Here is a 19,384-nt window from a genome sequence, read left to right as displayed (position 1 = left end):
ACATTTACTGAATCGGTTGGTACTAATCTTTTTTGTGTTGAATTTGCATTTTACTCATTTTGTGTCATTTAAGCTTTAAGTGGCATTTTTAGGTGGCATTTCCTGTGGGGCTGCTGATGTGCAGAGGGTGGCTGTTGATGCTGGGAGAGGCAATTTCCCTGCAAAGCTTTTCTATAAAACATAACTATATGAAATAATGGAGTTTTTATGATAAGAACAGGACTTAGGCTCCCAATAGAGAACTGGGGTGTACTGGGCAGGGACTGGGAAGCATGCAATTATTTCTGTGTTAATTTCTCCAAACATTTATTTCTGTCTGTTGGCTTCAAAACTTCAAAACTTGTTTGTAACTTCAAAAACTAGAGCTGCATCACAGATGATATCCAAGCTCTTCTTTAGGATAGGGAGCAGAACCCAGGTTCAAGTATATTGAAACAATGCCAGGAAAACATAAATCTCTCAGAAAATAGCAGAAAATAGTGCATTATAAATGTCTGTATTTCAGCCAAGTGCCTGCCACTAAAGTGGGTGAATATTCAGCTGTACTTACTGAGATAACACACAGGTGATGCACTGGAACTCCTGGATTAATGGGAATTGCTGCCAGGTTGTTGGGACAGCCGGAGCCCCGGCGGTGCGGGGCGCTGTGTTGCACTGCAATGGGGGGACCCCAGCGAGGGCGGGGGCGCCGGGCTCCGGCCCTCAGGGCTTTATTAATGCCCGGCACCCCGAGCCCCGCGGCTGCGAGGGAAGGAGGAGAGGGGAGACAGGAGAGATGGGGGTGGTGAGGACGGGGAGGGAGAGGGGTCGGAGTGAGGAGGGAAGCGGGAGAGGAAGGGAAAGGCCGAGGGGAAGAAGAGGAACGGTGGAGAGAGGAGGAATAGAAGGGAGAAGCGGAGAAGGGACAGGATGGGAAGCAGTGGGAGTGGGTCCAGTTTGGGAGGAGAGGAAAGGAGCGTTTCAGGGCGAGGAAGAAAGGGAATACACAGAGAAGGAAGGGGGGGTAGAGAGAGGGGAAGAAGGGGATGAAGCAAAGTGAAAATTTTCCAGGATAGAAATCCATTTTAATTTAGGTGAAATGTACATTTTTGAGTTGAGTCTGTGGTTAGAAACCATAGTTATTTAGCTAGACTGCAAGGCCTAAGCTCAGTGAAGTTACTTCAGCGAAGGACAGAGATAAAGCGGGGGAGACAGAAGATGATAGAGAGAGGCGGGGACTGCTGTAAGGGCAAGTCAACCTGACCTAGGAATTCTTTCTGATAAAAAGGAACTAGTAGTAAAAGTCACACGAAACCCATAAAAATGAATATGTATGAACCTATTGTGAAACTGTATGCATATGTATTTGAGAGATAAAAAGAGACCTGAAGTTCTCAGAGGTATGCATGCCTTTTTTGAGGAGAGCAATCTCCACACGCGTCCAGCGCTGTAATAAACATACCAAGCTTTACAACTTTTACAAAGTTGTGAGGTTTCTTCTTTTCTGCGCAAAACAGGGAGGCCGAAGCCTCCGCGCCTCACCTGTGGAGCCCGCACAGAGGGCTCCCCTCCGCACCGTGCTCTGAGTGAGCAAATGGCGATCGAGGCGATTTCCGAGGTCTAAATCAACTCGGCCTCGCCCGCGCAGCCGCCCTGGGGCCCCGCACACCTGAGCTCTGCCCGCCCTGCACACCTGAGCTCTGGCCCCGCCCCTGGCTCCGCCCCTTGTGCCGCCCGGCCCCGCCCCCGCCCCCCCGTTCTTTTAGGTCCCGCCCCTCACGCCTGTGCTGGCCCCGCCCCCCGCACCGCTGTCCCGTGGTCACGAGGGGGCGCCGCGCTCGCACCGCGCTCCGTGTCCGCCAGAGGGCGCCCTGCGAGGTCCCGGCCCCACACGGCGGCTCCGCGCCCGCACCGGGGAACGGCCGCGATCCCGCACCCGGCAGCGCCCCGTGCCCGCGGCCGTCCCGGGCCCGAAACCGATCCCGGGCCCGGTGCCACCTCCATCCTCCCGATGGGGGAGAGGCGGCACCGCCCGGGACCTCGGCAGACCCCGGCAGTGCTCGGATCCGCACCCCCGGCCGCCGTCGCGGCCCCGCTGCAGCATCCCGTGCCCGCACTCTGTGGCCCCCTCCCGCTGTCCCGGGACCCTCGCTCGGCGCTGTGTGAGCCCCGGCCCCGTGTGGCGGGGACCGCTCGGAGCCCGGAGCGCTGCGGCGGGGCCGCCACTGGGGACGGGGCTGTGAGACCGAGTCCTGCCGGTGCCCGCTCGAGGGGCGGTGCTGCCTCTGCCCCGGCGGGAGGGTCGCGGCTCTCGGCCGGACTGGGCTTGAGACTGGGCAAAGCCCAGCCTGGGCTCGATGCCCGCTCCTGCTACGATGCCGGGACCACGCTGACCGTAAGCGGGCGATGGAGCCCACAGCCAGAGCCGGGATGGGGCGTTCGGGTCCTGCCGGGGTCTGCCGAGGGGTCCCGGGCGGTGCCGCCTCTCCCCCGTCGGGCGGATCGAAGCGGCACCGGGCCCGGGATCGGTTTCGGGCCCGGGACGGCCGCGGGCACGGGGCGCTGCCGGGTGCGGGATCGCGGCCGTTCCCCGGTGCGGGCGCGGAGTTGCCGTGTGGGGCCGGTACCTCGCAGGGCGCCCTCTGGCGGACACGGAGCGCGGTGCGAGCGCGGCGCCCCTGCCGGGGTTCCGGGGCTCCAGGGCCCTGCCGGGAGAACGGCGGCAGCGGTGTTTTGCGGGTGCCCCCGGTGTTCTGGAAGCCAGAGCGGCCGCCTCTCTGTCCCTCCTCGGGCGGCCCCACGAACGCACCTGGCCTAGGAGGTGGCACTGACCGTGCGCTCCCAGCTCTGCCTTCAGCATTTCCTGCCCTCCGTGCCTTGGGAGCTTAGGGAGATTCAAACAGCGGTTTTTTCCCTGCCACCAGTAAGGTGCGGCTAATCTGACAGCTGCCAGGCGAGATCTGATCCTCTCCTTCCTCTCCCTCAATTTTCCCGTACATCACACTCTCCAATGGCAAAACTTCCGTTTTTCAAAATCCCGTTAAAATATTTAATTTTTATTTCCAGTCGGGGAAGGTCCTGCTGGGATGGAAATGGCTAAAAGAAGAGGAAACAAAAATGCCAAAACCAGACGCTGCCACATGAGTGAAAGCAGGGAAAGCCTCGGGATGTCCAAGGTTTGTTTTATTGTCACGTCTGAAGCCTCTGCTGATGGCCAGTGCCACCCTTATTTCCCCCGGGGCACCCCACAGGGCCGCCAGGATGTTGCCAGAATTGTATCTTTGGGGCCCCCATCCCCTCACAGCATTAAATGGCTCCATCCCGGGCACTCCTGTAGGGGAGCAGCGATTGCACATGAAACTTTAATCACCACCGAGGAACAAGAGAGACCTGTGATAAAAACCCTTTTTTTAAAGAATAAGATCAACAATTTCTCCACAGCAGTTGAGCAGCTTCAATATGCATATGACACAGCACCTAATTCCATCTCCAGATTTGATCTTGGCAAAAGGAAGAGTCACGTGCCCCCAGCATACATATTTAGTACACAAAACAATGTCAAGAAACCCACTTTTAATAAATATCTGCAGTTCTCACTCCTATAGACAAGTACTTTACAGCGCTGTGCCAGGGAGAGCCCGGCCGGCTGGGCTGGGACAAGGTGGGGGTGGACATAAATTAATTATTGCAGTCAGATGCGCCGTGGGCAGGGAGGTCTGGAGCTGATCCACGTTGGAAATATAACTATCTCTCACACCTCGAAATCCATCTTGAAACTGCTTTCAACACCAGCCCTTGGAATGCTCATAGGGCAGAACTTGATGGCCGGTACCTGGCACTGGAACAATACAGGAAAACAGTTGTGGGACAGCACAGAACTCTTACAATGCTGCTTTCCTGCATTTACCCAACAGCTGCAGTGGTGCTCATGCAATGGTGTCTGTTTCTAGGGAGACACGAGTCCCGAGGTTCCTTCGGTCTGTGGCAGGTGTCTCACTGAGTGTCCATGCCTGGTCCTGCCTGCAGTGGGGCATCTCCTACCATGGGGGTGTTCAGAGCCCAGAACCACAGGGCTGCTGAGGTTAGGGCTAACTTCTGTGCCCAGAGCTGGATGGAGCCCTCAGCGACTCCCACTCACTGGCCAGGAAGGTTCCTTTAGTGTTTCCTCTGCGTGTCCCAGCCGGCCGGGGAAGGAGGGGTGGGAGGAGGCCGGGAGCACCAGAAAGTGAACCAGCACTTCTTGTCCTTTGTATTTACAGGGGCGACCCGTGCCCTGCAGTGCCCTGCCCGGGGCACGCTCCGCAGAGTCCAGAGGTCGAGGAGTCGCACACGGAGTGCCAAGCAGCCCCTTTCCACAGCTGTCCTGCACAGGCCTTCCTGCTCACCGTTCCACAGGGGCGGCCCTTGGAGGCCATCGCTTACCTGTGCGCCCCTCGCCCTTCCCGGGGGTCCTGGCTGGCGCAGGAGCCCCCGCTGGCACCGGAGGCAGAGCCGCGGCCGGCGCCGGGGCACGACCGGAGCTGAGGCTGCTGCTGTTGGCAGGGGACTGGGGCAGGAGAGCCGGCGGCCGGGAAGTCTTGCCGGCCACGGCAGCTCTCCAGTGCGGAACGCCGGCACCTCGGGGCTCGGGGCTGGATGGGGGCGTGCGCCGCTCCGCCTGCTGTGCTTCCCAAGGCAGCCGGCTTGGAGAGCTGCTCCCGGGCAGGAGCTGCGCCCGGGCGGGCACCGCGGGCGTGGGCACCGTCGGGGCCCTGGGCGGGCTGCCCAGATCCAGCGCTGCGTCCCCCTCGGTGCCAGCCCCGCCGGGCGGTGGGAAGCTGCTGCTTCGCCGGCTGCACGACTCGCAGCACAGCTTGTGGTAGCCAGGGATGGAGCAGTACCGGGCCAGCACTTCCATCTGGCAGAAGATGGACTTGTCTCCCAGGCAGGGCTCATCTGTAAAACACATGTCCCGGGGATGGGAACCCACTGATGGGCACTTGGGAAACATTGACACGTGGCATTTTTAGAGGAGCACAGACAGCAATTCCCAGTGCCAACCTCCCAGAGCTCCCCCGCACACTGGCATGTCCTACCCACCCTAATGCCTTCCCTTCAAGCCTGAGAGGACATCATCCATCAGCAGCATTAAAGCCAAGGCAAGCTTCCTTCACAGAAATTAAATCCCAAGCAATAGCCCTCAGAGATGCCTTAAAATAAAAAGTTAGAGTAAGATGAAGTTTTGTTCAGATCAGGCTTGCTGTTTTTCAGGAAGCAAATGGATCTGTAGAACCGATGGAAAGCTGTAACAGTGGGTCACACCTGAGGTGCCTTAAAGGCAGGGATTTGCATCCCTTTGCTCAGGAAAAAGAACTTCCAAAGGGTCTTCTGGAAGGTTTGAACCAAAATCAGCTTTCTGCAGGGAAAGATGTCGTCACCTGGGCACAGGGGCCACCTCACCATGGGCTGGAAGCACATCCAGCCACCGCCTTCTCCGGCTTTAAAATATCCACTGGAGCCTGAGCTCAGAGTGGGTGAGAATTAGCTCAGTTCCAAGGAACTCAGTAAAATAACCCACATGGTCACCACTGGGGCTGGGGGATGAGGGCTATAAATAGCAAATCCTATGGAATACAGACATGTCCTTGTCCTGATCCTGCTGAGCTTCCTCAGAACCCTTGCTGGGTTCCTGACAAACCTGGGGTAAAAGGAGCAGCTCTGCCTGGGAATACCCGTGTTCCATGAGGCACTGTGAGGCTATCCCAGCCTCAGCGTGGAATTCTGGGCTAGAGGTACAATTCCTTTTGCCTCACCATAGTGACAGTGACCCTCATTTGGTCCTGTCCTCTCATGGTTCATTTTGGAGCATCCATTTGTGCTGGTTTAGATTCCATGACTCCACCCACAGTGTGGAGATTTGGGGTTATGCTTCTCCAGTTCCAGCAGGTTAACTGCTTTTCCTACCAGCTCCTGAGCAGTGTCAGGGGCACCACGAGGGAGTTAAAACCCCAATAAACCCCCAGTCCTACAGAATGAATAATCCAGGAAGAAATCCATTGTTGTCATAAAAAGCTTCAAAACCTGTTAAAAATTCTATGAAAACAATGTAACGGATTCCCAAGAACCTCATTAATGCTCTTGGTTCCACGTTTGTGTATTTTTATTCCCTCACTTGGCAGCTTGCAGAACTTACCTGAGATTTAGAGGTCAAGCAGGGTTTGTTTTGAATTGACCTTCACCTCTGGCCCCAGCCTGTGCCAACACGATTTGGGCCCATGTGGTTAAACCTTGTGTGAGCACGTGTACAGCACAGACCCCAGAGTGGGGAGCTGTGACACCCTGAGACTGCTGGACTGAACACGGGAGAAAAGGCTGCCCCCTGTGAGTGACCCATCTGCCAGCACGGTGCTCCCAGGGAGGAATCACGCCCCCCCTGCAGCCATTGCAGCGTTCCCTTACCGTCACAGGGAGCGAGTTTGCAAGCCCTCACGGACTGCGGCCGTTCCCCCTCGCAGCGGTCCCCGGCGCGGCACAGCACCTGCCGGCTCTCCGTCCCCTCCCCGCACGTCACCGAGCACTGCCGGACACAGAGGGCACAGCTCAGGGCACCCTGTGGCACAGCACTCGGCACGAGTCCCCCTGTGCCAGCCACGGCTGCTGGGCCAGGCCGGTGCTGCCCACCTGGGACCAGGGCCCGGCCTTCCACGGCGCGGGGCAGGGTGCCCGGTTGCAGGAGCGCCGGCTCTCGGGGCGAGCCCCGCTGCAGAACTTGGCGGGGACCGAGCGGTTGGTGCCGTCCGCAAGGGGCTGCAGGCAGCGCACCGTGCGCAGCTGGTAGCCAGAATTCCCACACGTCCTGGTGCAGTGCTCCCATTCGTCTGCTGCCCAGCTGGGAAGGGAAATGGAGTCAGACACCGTCAGCTGTTAACCTTTTTGTCCTGCTGTGGCTGCCTCATCCCTGGAGCCAGCTCATCTAGTGGAAAAATTCCCTCCCCCATGGCAGGGGGCTGGAAAGAGATGAGCTTCAAGGTGCCTCCCAACCCCATGATTTTATATATAAAAATACACATATAAATAAATATAAATAAATTAAATACTATAAATAAAAATAAATATATATACCACAACCACCCAATCAGATTAGTACCCATGCTTGCACAGGTACAAACTCCCCTCTACAGTCCACAGTCAGGAACTGCAGGCTGGCAAGCTGTCAGCATGCCCTCAGATTCATCCCATCCGATCTGGCCGGGACTACTCCTGTCTGAAGGAGCAATCCCTGCTCTCACACTCACAGGGGCTCTGTGCACTCCTGCAGGTTGCACATCCTGCGGATGGGCTTTGGCTTTTTGCTGCCTTCGCAGAAGCTTCGATGAACCATCTTGTTGTCGCTCTTCCTGCGGCATCCGTACTTGGTGTACTGGAACCCTGGGAACACATCAGAGGAATTGGAAGAATCAGGTCCTTGTTAGAATGTTTGGCTTAAATAGAGTTTTCTGGCCTAGTAAATGGGTTTACAGGACAGGTATTTTGGAATTTGCATTCCCTATTATTTGCTTAAGAGCCATGGACAGACCATGAGTGCAGGGAATGCTCAGGAGCATCAATGCCCGAGTTTGGGCATCCAAAGTAGCTTTGGGGTCTGAATTTAAACACCAAAAGAAGCCTTTTGCTTCCTAGGCTGCAAGTGTGACACCTGGGAACAATCACGTACTTCAGGTATTTTAAGCCTGAGCCCTAAAATAACAAACCACTGTTAAAAATATAAATCATTCCCTCCTCCTTGCCTTTTTTGGCAGTTTGTCCCTTGCTACAGGTGCTCATCCCCGGCTCACCTCCACCGCAGGGCTTGGAGCACTGGGACCAGCTCTTCAAGGCCCACTCGAAGGTGTCCGTGTCCTCCCGCAGCACGTTGTTGCTGTGGATGGTCGGCACCGAATCCTCGTGGATGATGTACCTGTAGGTCAGGCTGGATCGGGTGTCGTTCTCCCGGGGAATGATCTGGGAACAAGCAAACATAAACCCAATGCTGGTACAGATCCCTCTGCTAGGTACAGACACCGAGGCCCGGCTCTGGATGGTCTCTCAGGCTGAGCTCAGCGCGTCACCCACCAGCACCACCACGGCATCGTGCAGGGGCCCGTCCGTGTGCAGCGTCTCCGTGTTGTCCTCGATGCTGTACTCCCACTGCACGCCCAGATCGATGAAGGAGCGGGACCTGGCCTCCTCCCCTTTGCCATTCAGGATGTAGTGTCCTGTAGCCTGGTTCTTGATTGCTGGGAGGAGTGAAAGCAGAGCCTGTCGTGCCTCCCCCGCACTGGCAGCAATCAGGGTGGCACGGGGAGGGGTATTTCCATCAGATTATGAAAACAACAGAACTTCATCACATTTTACTTTGCCCTGTGCACACAGGTTAGGGTGTCCCAGATGCTAAAATCCACAAGTGATGCTAAAATCTGTAAGTGAAGAGCTAAGGAATAGGAGGCCTGTGGAACTGCCTGGGTTTGGGCTTCCACAGCACACCTCAACAGCCAGGTACAGCGGGGACTGTGATGATGACGATGACAATGCTTCAATTAGAAGCCAATGCATTAAGAGCTGGGATCACAGAATGCTTTGGATTGGAAGGGACCTTAAAGATCATTCAGTTCAAAGACCCACTGTTCTTCCGTACAGCTTTTTGCAATGCACCATAGGAATAATTAAAAGATACTGAATTAGACTCACCCTGGGAGTTCCCACGTTCATGTGAGTTATCACAATCCTTGGTTAGTACACGTGCAAACTGGGGCCAGTTTAACATTTTGGAGAATTCAAATGAGCAGATGTTTGTTTGCTGAGCTGTAGGACTGCAAGACTAGGCCCTGACCATGCAATTTGGAAAGCCCACATTTACCCAACCCCTTCACCGGATTCTCTCATCCCTCAGATTCTCTGGCTTGAGTCCCCTGTGTTTCTTCTCAAATTTGAGCAGAAAAACACTTACCAAGAAAGTGAGGAGAGGCCTCATCTTCTTGGATAAACACATGTCGAGCCCCAGGAGGGATATCAAACATCTTAAGGAACCCTTTGGCAGGTGCAGGGTCAGTGGAGGCAGCAGGGATGGAAAGAGAAAGGAACAGCCATGGTCAGGAGGGCAGGGCATGCCCAGCTCTGCTTGCAGGAGAGAGCATCCAGCAGTCATGGATAAGCAGGGTGGGACAGGCCTTCCCTGGGCTCTTCTCCAGGGAGAGAAGGGACACCAGTTACAGAGGGATTTGCCACTTCCCACATGGGATCAGTTTAATATTTATGGCCACGCTGCTCCAAGCAGGATCTATCAACAATTCAGGTACAGAGATGTTTCCTGTGTTCCTCAGCACAAGCACAAGTCTTTCTCACTACTTTCCCAAATCAGTCCTCAGCCAGGTTGTTGGACTGGAACTTACTGACTGCCCTTTCCGATGGACATGTCTGCAGTGAAAATAAAAAGCTGCTCCCAAATAAAAATGTTCTTAGTTTCAATGTCAATTATTTACCAGTGCAAATCACAGGTAATTAGTGTAAAATTAAGGAAGCACTGCCATTAGAAAGACTAGAATCCCTTCTAGGGATCAAGAGCTCCCAAGGTTCTCTGAGTGCATGGCATTTTCATATTCCTGTTATTTTCTTTTAACAACTGCAGATTCAATTAACCAAAATCACTGGATTCTGGGACTACTGGATGTACTGGCAGTCTGCTCTACTACTGGCAGGCAGTCTACTACTGCTCCTGAAAAAATCCAAGTGAAGGAACAGAAGAGCTGGGAATAGGGAAGATCACAGGCCTGGCTGACCAGTACCTGTGCCCAACAGCATTTCCAATCTTTTCGTCCATTGCCTTTAGAGCACAGGGAACATCAAGATTTTGCCTGCTTTAGCATTACCTGTGTGTGTCTACAGGATGATAGGAACTGCCATTCCCAGGGATGCCTCTCTCCCTACAAGCCTTGCACTTACCCAGAATGTTTTGAGCCTCCTTTGCCCCAGAAAGGGAAACACTGTGAGCTCCTCTGGGTAAGGGAAAGGCTCCTCTAGTCTTCCCTTAAACAGAACACCTGGATTTAGTGTCCTGAGAGCTGAGTCTGGCCATTCCACCGACTGGGGGTCACCCAGATGCTCTTTACAAGCAAAAGATGTAAATTACATCACAGACAAATGCATTTACAGCAGATTTGGACACATCTAGGCAAGACAACCAGTCCATGGAAGTCAGATAATCCAGGCAGGAGTTTGAGTTGGGTACTTGCAGAAACTAGAACCTCAAATTCTTTTTGAGCACCTCTGGCTTGCATGTTTCTCTGTAGAAAGAGGTCTATTAGCCTCCTTAATGACCAGGTTACCCAGGCTAGGGAAAATCTATCAGCATTCCCTGAACACCTCCATCACTTCCATATCCCTCCACAATCAGGGGCCGATGGACAGCAGCTTATCCTGAACAGGCTCAAAGATGGGCCTCATGAGATGGTGTTACACCCATTATTCCCAAGGTTTCAATGATGATGGTGTTATCTCATGTGTGTGAGTGTCCCACAAACCCCAGAGACAGCAGGAGCCCCAGCCAGCTGCAGGCAGCTGTTATTCCTACCCAGCTTTTTGGGAGTGCGGGTGTAGGTCCCCTTCACGGTCCGGCAGTGGGAGTCGTCCCCGCCGCACACCCCGCACTGGTCCTCAGCCTTGCTGGAGCCAATCTCCTTGTCACAGCCCACTTTCTGCAGAAAAAAGGGCAAGACTGGATATTAGGAGGGAATTCTGTCCTGTAACAGTGCTAAGGCCCTGGCACAGGTTGCTCAGGGAAGCTGTGGCTGCCCCAACTCTGGAAGTGCTCAAGGCCAGGTTGGATGGGGCTTGGATCAACCAGGGCTAGTGGAAGGAAATGGCAGTGGGGTGGAACTGATGGTCTTTAGGTTCCCTTTCAGCCCAAACCAGGCTAGGATTCTATGATAAGGCACAATGAGGGGAAGACAAGCAGAACATTTCCCTGGAACAGGTCAGTGCTGGTCTCTAATTTAATTTACATCTCAAGGAATCAGAGGAATACAATGCTGCAAATAGGGAATTCAGAAACATCTGCAAAGCCTCTCTCTGCCCATGAGTTGTCCCCAGAGTGTCCCCAGAGCAGGTGCCACTCACCACACATTCCCCACGGACACAGATGCTGTAGGGATCCCTGTAGGAGCAGCGAGTCCCGTCGTGCACCAGCTGCTTCATGTGAGCCACATCCCCCGTTTCTCGGGACTGGCAGTACAGGTGACATCTCTTGGCAGCTGTGGAGCCAGGGAAAACAAAGGGCTGCAGGGAGGATAGTGATCCAGGTGTGTTCCCAACAGCTGTCCCACCGACGGAGCGAGGAGCGAGAAGGGACAGGCAGGTCTGGGGGTGAGCATGGGGGCAGAGCAGGGGAATGGAACGGTTTGGGAAGGAACGCGTGCATTGTGGGGAATCTTTGGGGGAAAATGGGCATTTTGGGGGAAAATGGGGATGGTTCGGGCAGAAACCTGGGGATTTAGGGAAAAACTGGTGGTTTTGAGACACAATGTGGCCATTTGGGGTAAGAAGTATCCATTTTAGGAATAAACAAGCAATTTGAAGTAATAAAGGTGAATTTTAGGGTTAAACTGGGGGCCTGGGGGGAAATGGGGGATTTTAGGGCAAGACTTGTGATTTTGAGACACAATTTTGCAAATTTGGAGTAAAAATGTCAACTTTAAGGATAAAAGGGCATGTTTGGGGGGAAAATTGGGGCTTTGGCAACAAGAAGGGCAAATTTGGGTCAGAGTAGGGAAAATGCAGGTTAAAATCAGGGATTTAGGGCAAGTCTGCTATTTTTTACATATAATGTGTTGATTTAGGGTCAAAACTGCCAATTTTAGGGATAAATAAGAGAGAAATTGATTGTTTGGGGCTAAAATGCAAAAACTTGAGTCAGAGCAGGGAATTTGGTAATAAAGTCTGGATTTAAGGCAAAACTATTGATTTTCAGCCATAACAGACAGACGGATGGGGAGGGAACCAACTCATTTGCTTTTCTGGGAGTTGTGGGCCTGCCCCTGAGATATCCAGGCCAAGGGGAATGGCTTCAAACCCTTTCAAGAGTCACTAAAGGCCCAGAGCAGGACGCACGGTCAGGGTGCTCGTAGGGCAGCCAGTGGTGTCGGCTGCCCTGGAACTCGAAGTGGGAACTGCGCTGCTGGCACTGCTGTGCCCTGAAGTCCTCAAAGTGCTTGGGACACTCCTCGGTGCTGCACAGCTGGAACTCAAAATTCACCCCGGCACAATCGTCACCTCCATTGATGGGCCTGGGAGAAGAAAATATTCCAGAGATTTTCATCAGGGAGAAGTAGAAATTGTTCCCTCTGAGAGTGCAGAGGCCCTGGCACAGGCTGCCCCATCCCTGGAAGTGACCAAGGCCAAGCTGGACAGGGCTTGGAGCAACCTGGGATAGCACAAGGTGTCCCAGCCCATGACAGGAGGAGGAATGGAATGGGCTTTAAGGTCCCTTCCAGGCCAGCCCAGTCTGGGATTCTGTAATTCTATGGAATTCTTGGATTCTCCACAAATGATCCCATTTCGAGGGGCTTGAACAGAATGTCCACCCAAAACCCAAATGCCACTCCAAGTGGCCCCTCTGAGGACGCCCAGGTGGGTGCAGCTCCCACACCTACATTGGGTTGTTGCATTGGCGCGTGCGGAAGCGAACCCCAGTTCCACAGGTCCGTGAGCAGGAGCCAAATTTGGTCCAGGCTCCCCAGTGTCCATCCTGCTTCAGCTGGTTGGTGTTCTTCCACATGCAGTGACCCTTGTAGCACCACTGAGGGAATTGGGGCAGCAAACAGGTGAGAACAGACACAATCCACAAATCAAATGTATAAGCACTGGACAGCAATATTTTGCTGCTGCCTGGGGCACATTCAGATTGTACAAGTGGCTCTCCTGTATTTCATAATAAAAGGAATTTGCTACAAAAACCCAGGTATCTGAGTAAAATTTCATAATTGAAAATGGATTGGCAGCAGGACACCCACTAATAGGGATATTAAAGGGAAAAATCAGGCACTAATCCTCAGTCTACACAAACATTTACCACAGGGTGTCTGGACAGTGAGTTCTGAGCAGCCATCCCACAGTAACAGCATCATCTGCTTCCCTGAATTCCTAAAGGCACTTGATGGAAACTTTGCAGATGAGACCAGAAAACCTAACAAAGAGGCCACAGAACAGGTTGCACCTCAGCTGGAATCTCTATGTCCAAAATGTGCTGGAGAAAACCTTGTACAGCTCCCAGAATATCCCAGTGGGAAAGCACAGCTTTCCCCATGGTCTCGCTTCACCCCAGGAATGCCAGGCAATTCCCTGCTCCCCTCTGTGCCCTTCAGCCCAAAGGGAGGAAACTGTTGGTTTTTCCCCAAGACAAACAGAGTGCCAGACTCACTTTTCCTGGGGCACACTCGGTGCCATCGAGGGGAGGCCCTTTCTTGGTCTTGCAGAAGTAGGGGTTATCGGGGTGGCTGCACCACAGCTGCTTGCACGGATCGAAGGTTCGGAACTGAAAAACACAGAGAGACCAAATGCAGAACATGAGATGGCTTGTACTTTTTGGATAATAGTCTTGTATTTTGATTATAATTTATTTGTATCTGTTATTTTATTTATACTTTTTGGATAAGGATCCAACCCACTCCGTAGATTCCATCTCACACACCCCAATGAGCCTGTCATCTTCAGGGCAGTGATTATTCCTTGCATCCCCCAGCCCTGGGCTAGTGAAAAGAGGAAAGAAGACACCCAGAAGTGGGACAAAAGGAAGATTTTTTTTTTTCCTTTCTTTCTTGGAATTGCTCTCACCAGTGTGTGCCACATGGACCATGCTGCCACTCATTTTCCCATTGCTCTGCAGGACCCAGAGGACTGAGTTTCCCCCATAAATATCCCTCTGGTCTTTACAGATCTCTAAATTCTGCATTAACTGCTCTCCAACGATTATGGCACTGCAGCTCTCCCACCAGGCCCCACGCCCTCGCCGTGTCTGGACGTACAGCTGTGCACATCCTGTAGCCCACACCAAAGTCGAAGCGGCACTGCTCATCCATGGAATAGTTGATGCCTGGCAGCTCAGGAAGCTTGGGCCAGTCATGCTCAAAGGGGTCATCGAGAAGACAGTCATAAGAGCTATGGAAAAAGAGACAGAAAAAAATACTGTGAGAAGATGTATACTCTTAATTCCTGCCCTATCCCTGGAACTGTCCAAGGCCAGGCTGGTGGTGCCTGCTTGGAGCAACCTGGTCTAGTGGAAGGGGTTCTTGCTCATGGCAGGGGCTTTGGAATGAGATGAGCTTTAAGGTCCCTTCCAACCCAAACAGATCTGGGATTCTGTGACAATCTGAGGCCTATTCCAAATCCCACTGGAGTTAGAGGGGTCTTTCCACAGACTTTTCACCCTGAGTGGATGGGCTATGGACCGTGTGAGGACACAGCCTTCATGGGTCAGAGCTCTTCTAAAAGAGCTTTGAAGGGAAAGAGGGTCTGAAAAACGAGGGATCAGAGCCTGGCTGCACCAGGGAGGCCTTACTGGATGTATCTCCTGAGCTCCTGGCCGCTGCAGCGGGACCAGTGGTAGCGGTGGAAGGCGGCCTGCACCAAGGGGGCCATGACACTGCCCATCGCCGTCTCGTCCCCACATCTGTTCCCTTGCCCATCGTGCTCCATGCCCAGCCTGCAACAAAGAACTCCCCTCAGAGCTACTGCAAAAACAACTGTAAGGAAACAGCTCTGGAACAGGTACCAAATCTGACCCACCACCAGCACAGCCAGTTGAGGTGAAGGCAGTGAAGGACACTCCTGCTGCCACTGCCTGGACCTCCCAGGTCCCTTCCTGACCTTTCCCTCACCCCAGAGAAAACAAGTTCACCCTTCCTCCCCTTCATTCCTTCCCTCACTTGTCTCTCCCTCTCTTCAACCACTACTGCATTCCCAGGGGGTTGGAAATAAAATCAGGAGAGCTTCCACAGAGCCATCAAATCCAACACCCTTGGAGCAAGCAGGAAGTGCAGCACAGCATTTTGGTGTGATCTGATGGTAAAAGTGGTACTTACACGTGCCCAGTCTCATGAGCAACAACAAAGGCTGATGAAAACCCGTCCTCGTGGTTGAGGGTGCAGCTCCGGACCGGGTGGCACATGCCCGTCACAGGAGCATATCCTACAGAGAGACATCAGGGCTGAGTCTTGTGCTCAGCACTTGGATTTTAAATGAGAACCCCCAGAAAACTTCCTCAGGAAAAGTTAACATTGCTCTAAGGCCAGGGCAGCCTGCCTGGCTCCTCATCCTGAGCGGTGCCTGCTCTGACACATGCCAAACTTTGGGAGTTCCTGCCCACTATCATTAGTTCTCTGAGGCCAAAGGATGGATGCAGGCCTCAGAGTGGCTGGGATGTCAATATATGGAAATCTGGGCTGAAAGATGCAATAAAATAAAGGGAGTGGAATGCCACGTGCGTTGAGGTTCCCAGTGATCCCTGCACATACAGGAGTTTGAAGAGAGCTAAGAAGTATTTATTTACAACTCTCAAGAAAGAAAATCAATCTGTGGTTGGATATAAATGGCAAGGATTCATGGCAAGGTCTCCTTGCTTTTGAAACCACTTGCAGAATGAATAAGGCAGGGAGGTCACAATGCAATTCCAAATTTTTCCTCTTTTCTGGCAGATGCCAGCCAAGAAACACCGAGCCCAGAGCTCTGCTCTGGGTCAGCTGCATTACCTTGCATACCAGCGGGCCCAAAATCTTGCCTGGTTAAGAAGATGGCATGGTCGTGGTGCTCGGCGTGGCTGGGATCCGGCTTCTGCTGCTGATAGGCCCAGCGGCACACGTTCTCCAGGCTGCGCGAGGGGTTCCCCCTTTCGATCAGGCTGATGGACTGAGAGAGCCACACCTTACACCCCGCTGCTCCCAGGGGCAGCCTGTTCAGCAGGGTCTGCATTTTCTGCCCGGGGCAGGAGCGGGGAGAAGCGGCTCGCTCACCTTGGCGTACCCCAACATGATCATTCGGACCAGCACGACGTTGATGTGAACGCCCAGGGACTCGTCGTGGTAAATTTCATTCACCTGAGGGGAAAAAGAGGAAATATTAAAAAGGAAGAAAAACCCACTGATGATACCAAGGGAACTTCCAAGGCCACGGAGATGTTTTTTCAAGTGCCTGTACCACTACAGTCCTCAGAAGAGGATTCAAATCTCAGATCATTTGCTCAGCGGAAAGCGTAGATTCACTTCCTGTCATCACATACCCCCTCTTCACATGGAACTTTGGGAAGCACATGTCAAGCCTCCTCTCATGTTTCATGGATCAGAGCTCAAAGAAAAGGGGATTGGGGAAAAGACTTCAAGTACAATCACAGAATCCCAGACTGTTTTGGGCTGGAAGGCATCTTAAAGCTCATCTCATTCCACCCCTCTGCCATGGCCAGGAACCCCTTCCACTAGACCAGGTTGCTCCAAGCTTTGTCCAGCCTGGCCTGGAGCACTTCCAGTGCTTCTTGTTTTGAAGAGTATTTTTTTTAGGAGCAACTTATACTGCTGCCCTGCTTTTTCGAGATCTGTTAGAAATCTGTGGTCACTTCTGTACTAAAAAGAGGCTTTGTGGAAGGGAAGTTAGAAAAACAGAATTATGCAGATGGGCCAAAAGTTGTCCTTCTTGAGGCCCTTCCCTGTGTCTGGGAAGGTGAGAAATGTCCTGGCACCAGAGTGTGAAACATCTGCAGGTCCTCAATGAAGCTCCTCATTCCCCTAAAAACAAAATAAATATTATATTATGGGCAACTGGTGAGAAATAAACACCCCTGTTCAGAGGTTCATGGGTTTGAGCAGGAGTTAGAGGGTTGTTTTATTTTTCAGTCAGGCTAAACAGAACTTCCCCTCAGGGAAAAAGGTCACTGGGAGCTGTCCAGACTGTGGGCCCTGGCACAAGGATTTCAGCCCATGGTTTAAACCTGAAATCCCTGCGGCTGAGAGCAGAGTCAGCAGGGCAGTGGGACAGAGAATGAGCACAGAGCTCAGGCTGCCTGTCCTGTGAAGCAATCATCCTAAAGGTCAGGTATTCCTCTCTTATTTTCTCCTCATCAATGAAAGAGCATTGCTCCCACAAAGAGCTGGGCCAGGATAAGTGTTCACAACTTCCCTTGTGCCAGTAGACAACAGGGGAACTTTCTAGACACTGGAATGACTTCCCTTGAGATGAAAAGGACCCTGGAGTTGACCTTAAATTTCAAGTCTCCAAGATTTCCCCATAGCCCCCATTTTATCCCATTCTCTGGATGGCTCTGGGCAGGAGGGTGGCAGCCCCAGCAGATGGAGCTGCAGGCATGTGAAAAACCTGGAAGTGGTCTGGGCCATGGATCAGCCCTGCTGCTCACTGAAAAGGTTTCAAAACCCTAAGGACAATATTCTGCAGTAATGTGTAATGGAGATTTAATGTTGATGTTCCACGGTGTATGTGGGAAAAAAGGAGATGATTCTCTGAGTGATGTTCTGGAAAACATCATATTGGTTGGGTCAAATTTCATACAGGAATCATTTTTTTCCTCCTAGATTCTAAGTTCTCAAATTTAGAAGCTCTGAAAACCCAAGGAATAATTTTTAAATTATTCCATTAATAAAAGACTGTAAAATAGATAACAATCATTCCTACAGCCATAAAATCATTATTAATGGGAATCATTGTGGGAATAATTAGTCCCTTATCCTCATCCTTAAGAGATTGTTTTCATTTCCTGTACAACCTTATGCTGCCACAGTATCTAAGACAAGATCTACTGGCATTACCAGAAGGTCTACTCTGTCAGAGAGCCATTGAGGGTTTAGAACTCCTTTTCCTCTAGATATTTATGCTTTAATCAGTTTTTCTCCAGAGCTGTGTTGTGAGAGAAGCTCAGAATTACTAGAAATGGATTAAGTTTACTTTTTTCCCCTTACTATTTTCAACTATTTCCTCATTATTGGAAATACTCTCGGAATGTGCCCTAGGAAGGAAACTACTGCAAAAAAGATGAATCAAAGGAACATCTTAAAACCAGAAAACCTTCTCCAGCAGCAGTCAGAACGATCCCATTGCTGTTTTTCCCAAACCTGGCACTCCGACAAGAGCTCCCACCAGCTCCCAAAGGATACTCACGATGTTCATAAGGGTCAGGAGGTAGTTTTGGACGTGCTCCTTGCCGTGGAATCGGACCACAGAGTCGTCCACCCCCAGCAGCACCTCGATGTTGTGGTCGCTGTCCCCGGCGTGGCGGCGGCGCCGCAGGCTCTCGTTCAGCTGCTGCTCCACGCGGCCGTGCAGGGAGCTCAGCGCCCCGAGGCCAGCCAGGAGGGGCTCTGCAAGGACACACTGCCATCAGTGCAGCCAGAACTCCTGCCCCATCCCTGCAAGTGCTCGAGGAAGGGCTGCATGGGGCTTGGAGGAACCTGCTCTAGTGGAAGGTGTCCCTTCCCCTGGCAGGGGGTTGGAAACGGGTGGTCTTTAAGGTCTCTTCCAACCCAACCCATTCTGTGATTTCACTATATGGCCAATGGAATCCCAGCTCCATTTTGGAAAGTGTCCTCCCACAAACCATCCTCGCCTGTAGAGTCACCGCTTCTCTGGATAAGATACATCAGGAACCCTGAAAATTTATTCTTGTGGTGTAGGGCTGGGAGAAATCACCAGAAAACCAAGTGAAAAATTCGTTCAACCACATGGGTCAGTAAATGTCCATGGTTCTTATTCCACACACAAAATCCAAAGCTGTTACTTCCACTTAGGACAGTAAAACAAAACATTGCCAGGGATTTTTGACAGGTAAAATGTCACAGCTGCAGGATACTTGGCTCCTCCCAAATCCATACCAGTACTCCAGCAATGAACATCAGTGAGGAACATCTCGTGGTGCACACAGTGAGCTGCGTGCTACGGTTCCTGTGTCCCTGTAACAGTCAGGAGCATCCCTGTTCCCCCACTCTTCCCAAAAACATACAGGGAGCTCCCTGCCCCACAAACCCAGCTAGAGCAAGCAGCATGCAGTGGATGGAGAGGAGAGAACACTCCTGCTTTGCACTCATGATGTACCAGGGCACTTTCCCCTACAACAGCAAACTTCCAGCCCTTCTCCTCTGGCTGGAATTCATGAATGCCACGGCTGCAAGTCCACAAACCAGCCCTTCCTGTGTCTTCAGGCACTCTCAAGTATGCCAACCCCAGGGCAGCACAACAGTGGGAAAATCATACACCCACTCCAATTCCAAAAACCGCTCCAGCTGGCACAGCTGCCAAGCACAGCATCCAAGGGAAACCCAGCTGGAACACTGTCACATTGTGGTGCCCACGGTGCCAACTTCCCATAGCTTGCAGTGCCCAGCCCACAAAACACTGTGTCATG

General features: G+C 52.5%; 1 protein-coding gene and 1 long non-coding RNA gene across 2 annotated transcripts in view; one reads left to right on the top strand and one right to left on the bottom strand.

The window, feature by feature from the left end:
- Positions 1-2,808: 2,808 nt before the first annotated feature.
- LOC134418629 (uncharacterized) lies at positions 2,809-4,429 on the top strand. Its single transcript, XR_010027831.1, has 3 exons — positions 2,809-2,907; positions 3,046-3,155; positions 4,239-4,429. It is a non-coding gene; the product is annotated as an uncharacterized LOC134418629 (long non-coding RNA).
- Positions 3,121-19,384, bottom strand: part of ADAMTS3 (ADAM metallopeptidase with thrombospondin type 1 motif 3) — a 53,477-nt gene continuing 37,213 nt past the window's right edge. Inside the window, exons 5-22 of the mRNA XM_063157157.1 lie at positions 18,145-18,344; positions 15,996-16,079; positions 15,735-15,891; positions 15,069-15,174; positions 14,546-14,689; positions 14,013-14,145; positions 13,409-13,522; positions 12,642-12,787; positions 12,100-12,275; positions 11,110-11,243; positions 10,565-10,688; positions 8,945-9,025; positions 8,071-8,234; positions 7,794-7,959; positions 7,254-7,386; positions 6,640-6,847; positions 6,418-6,535; positions 3,121-4,914 (exon numbers count right to left, since the gene is read on the bottom strand). Coding sequence (XP_063013227.1) covers positions 4,361-4,914; positions 6,418-6,535; positions 6,640-6,847; positions 7,254-7,386; positions 7,794-7,959; positions 8,071-8,234; positions 8,945-9,025; positions 10,565-10,688; positions 11,110-11,243; positions 12,100-12,275; positions 12,642-12,787; positions 13,409-13,522; positions 14,013-14,145; positions 14,546-14,689; positions 15,069-15,174; positions 15,735-15,891; positions 15,996-16,079; positions 18,145-18,344 — 2,942 coding nt within the window. The 3' untranslated portion in view covers positions 3,121-4,360. The remainder of the gene's footprint in view (positions 4,915-6,417; positions 6,536-6,639; positions 6,848-7,253; positions 7,387-7,793; positions 7,960-8,070; positions 8,235-8,944; positions 9,026-10,564; positions 10,689-11,109; positions 11,244-12,099; positions 12,276-12,641; positions 12,788-13,408; positions 13,523-14,012; positions 14,146-14,545; positions 14,690-15,068; positions 15,175-15,734; positions 15,892-15,995; positions 16,080-18,144; positions 18,345-19,384) is intronic.

This window comes from Melospiza melodia, chromosome 5, assembly GCF_035770615.1.
Source record: "Melospiza melodia melodia isolate bMelMel2 chromosome 5, bMelMel2.pri, whole genome shotgun sequence".
In the NCBI taxonomy this organism is placed as follows: Eukaryota; Metazoa; Chordata; class Aves; order Passeriformes; family Passerellidae; genus Melospiza; species Melospiza melodia.
The sequence above is the reverse complement of the archived record's forward strand: the minus strand, read 5'-3'. Positions and strand labels throughout refer to the sequence as shown.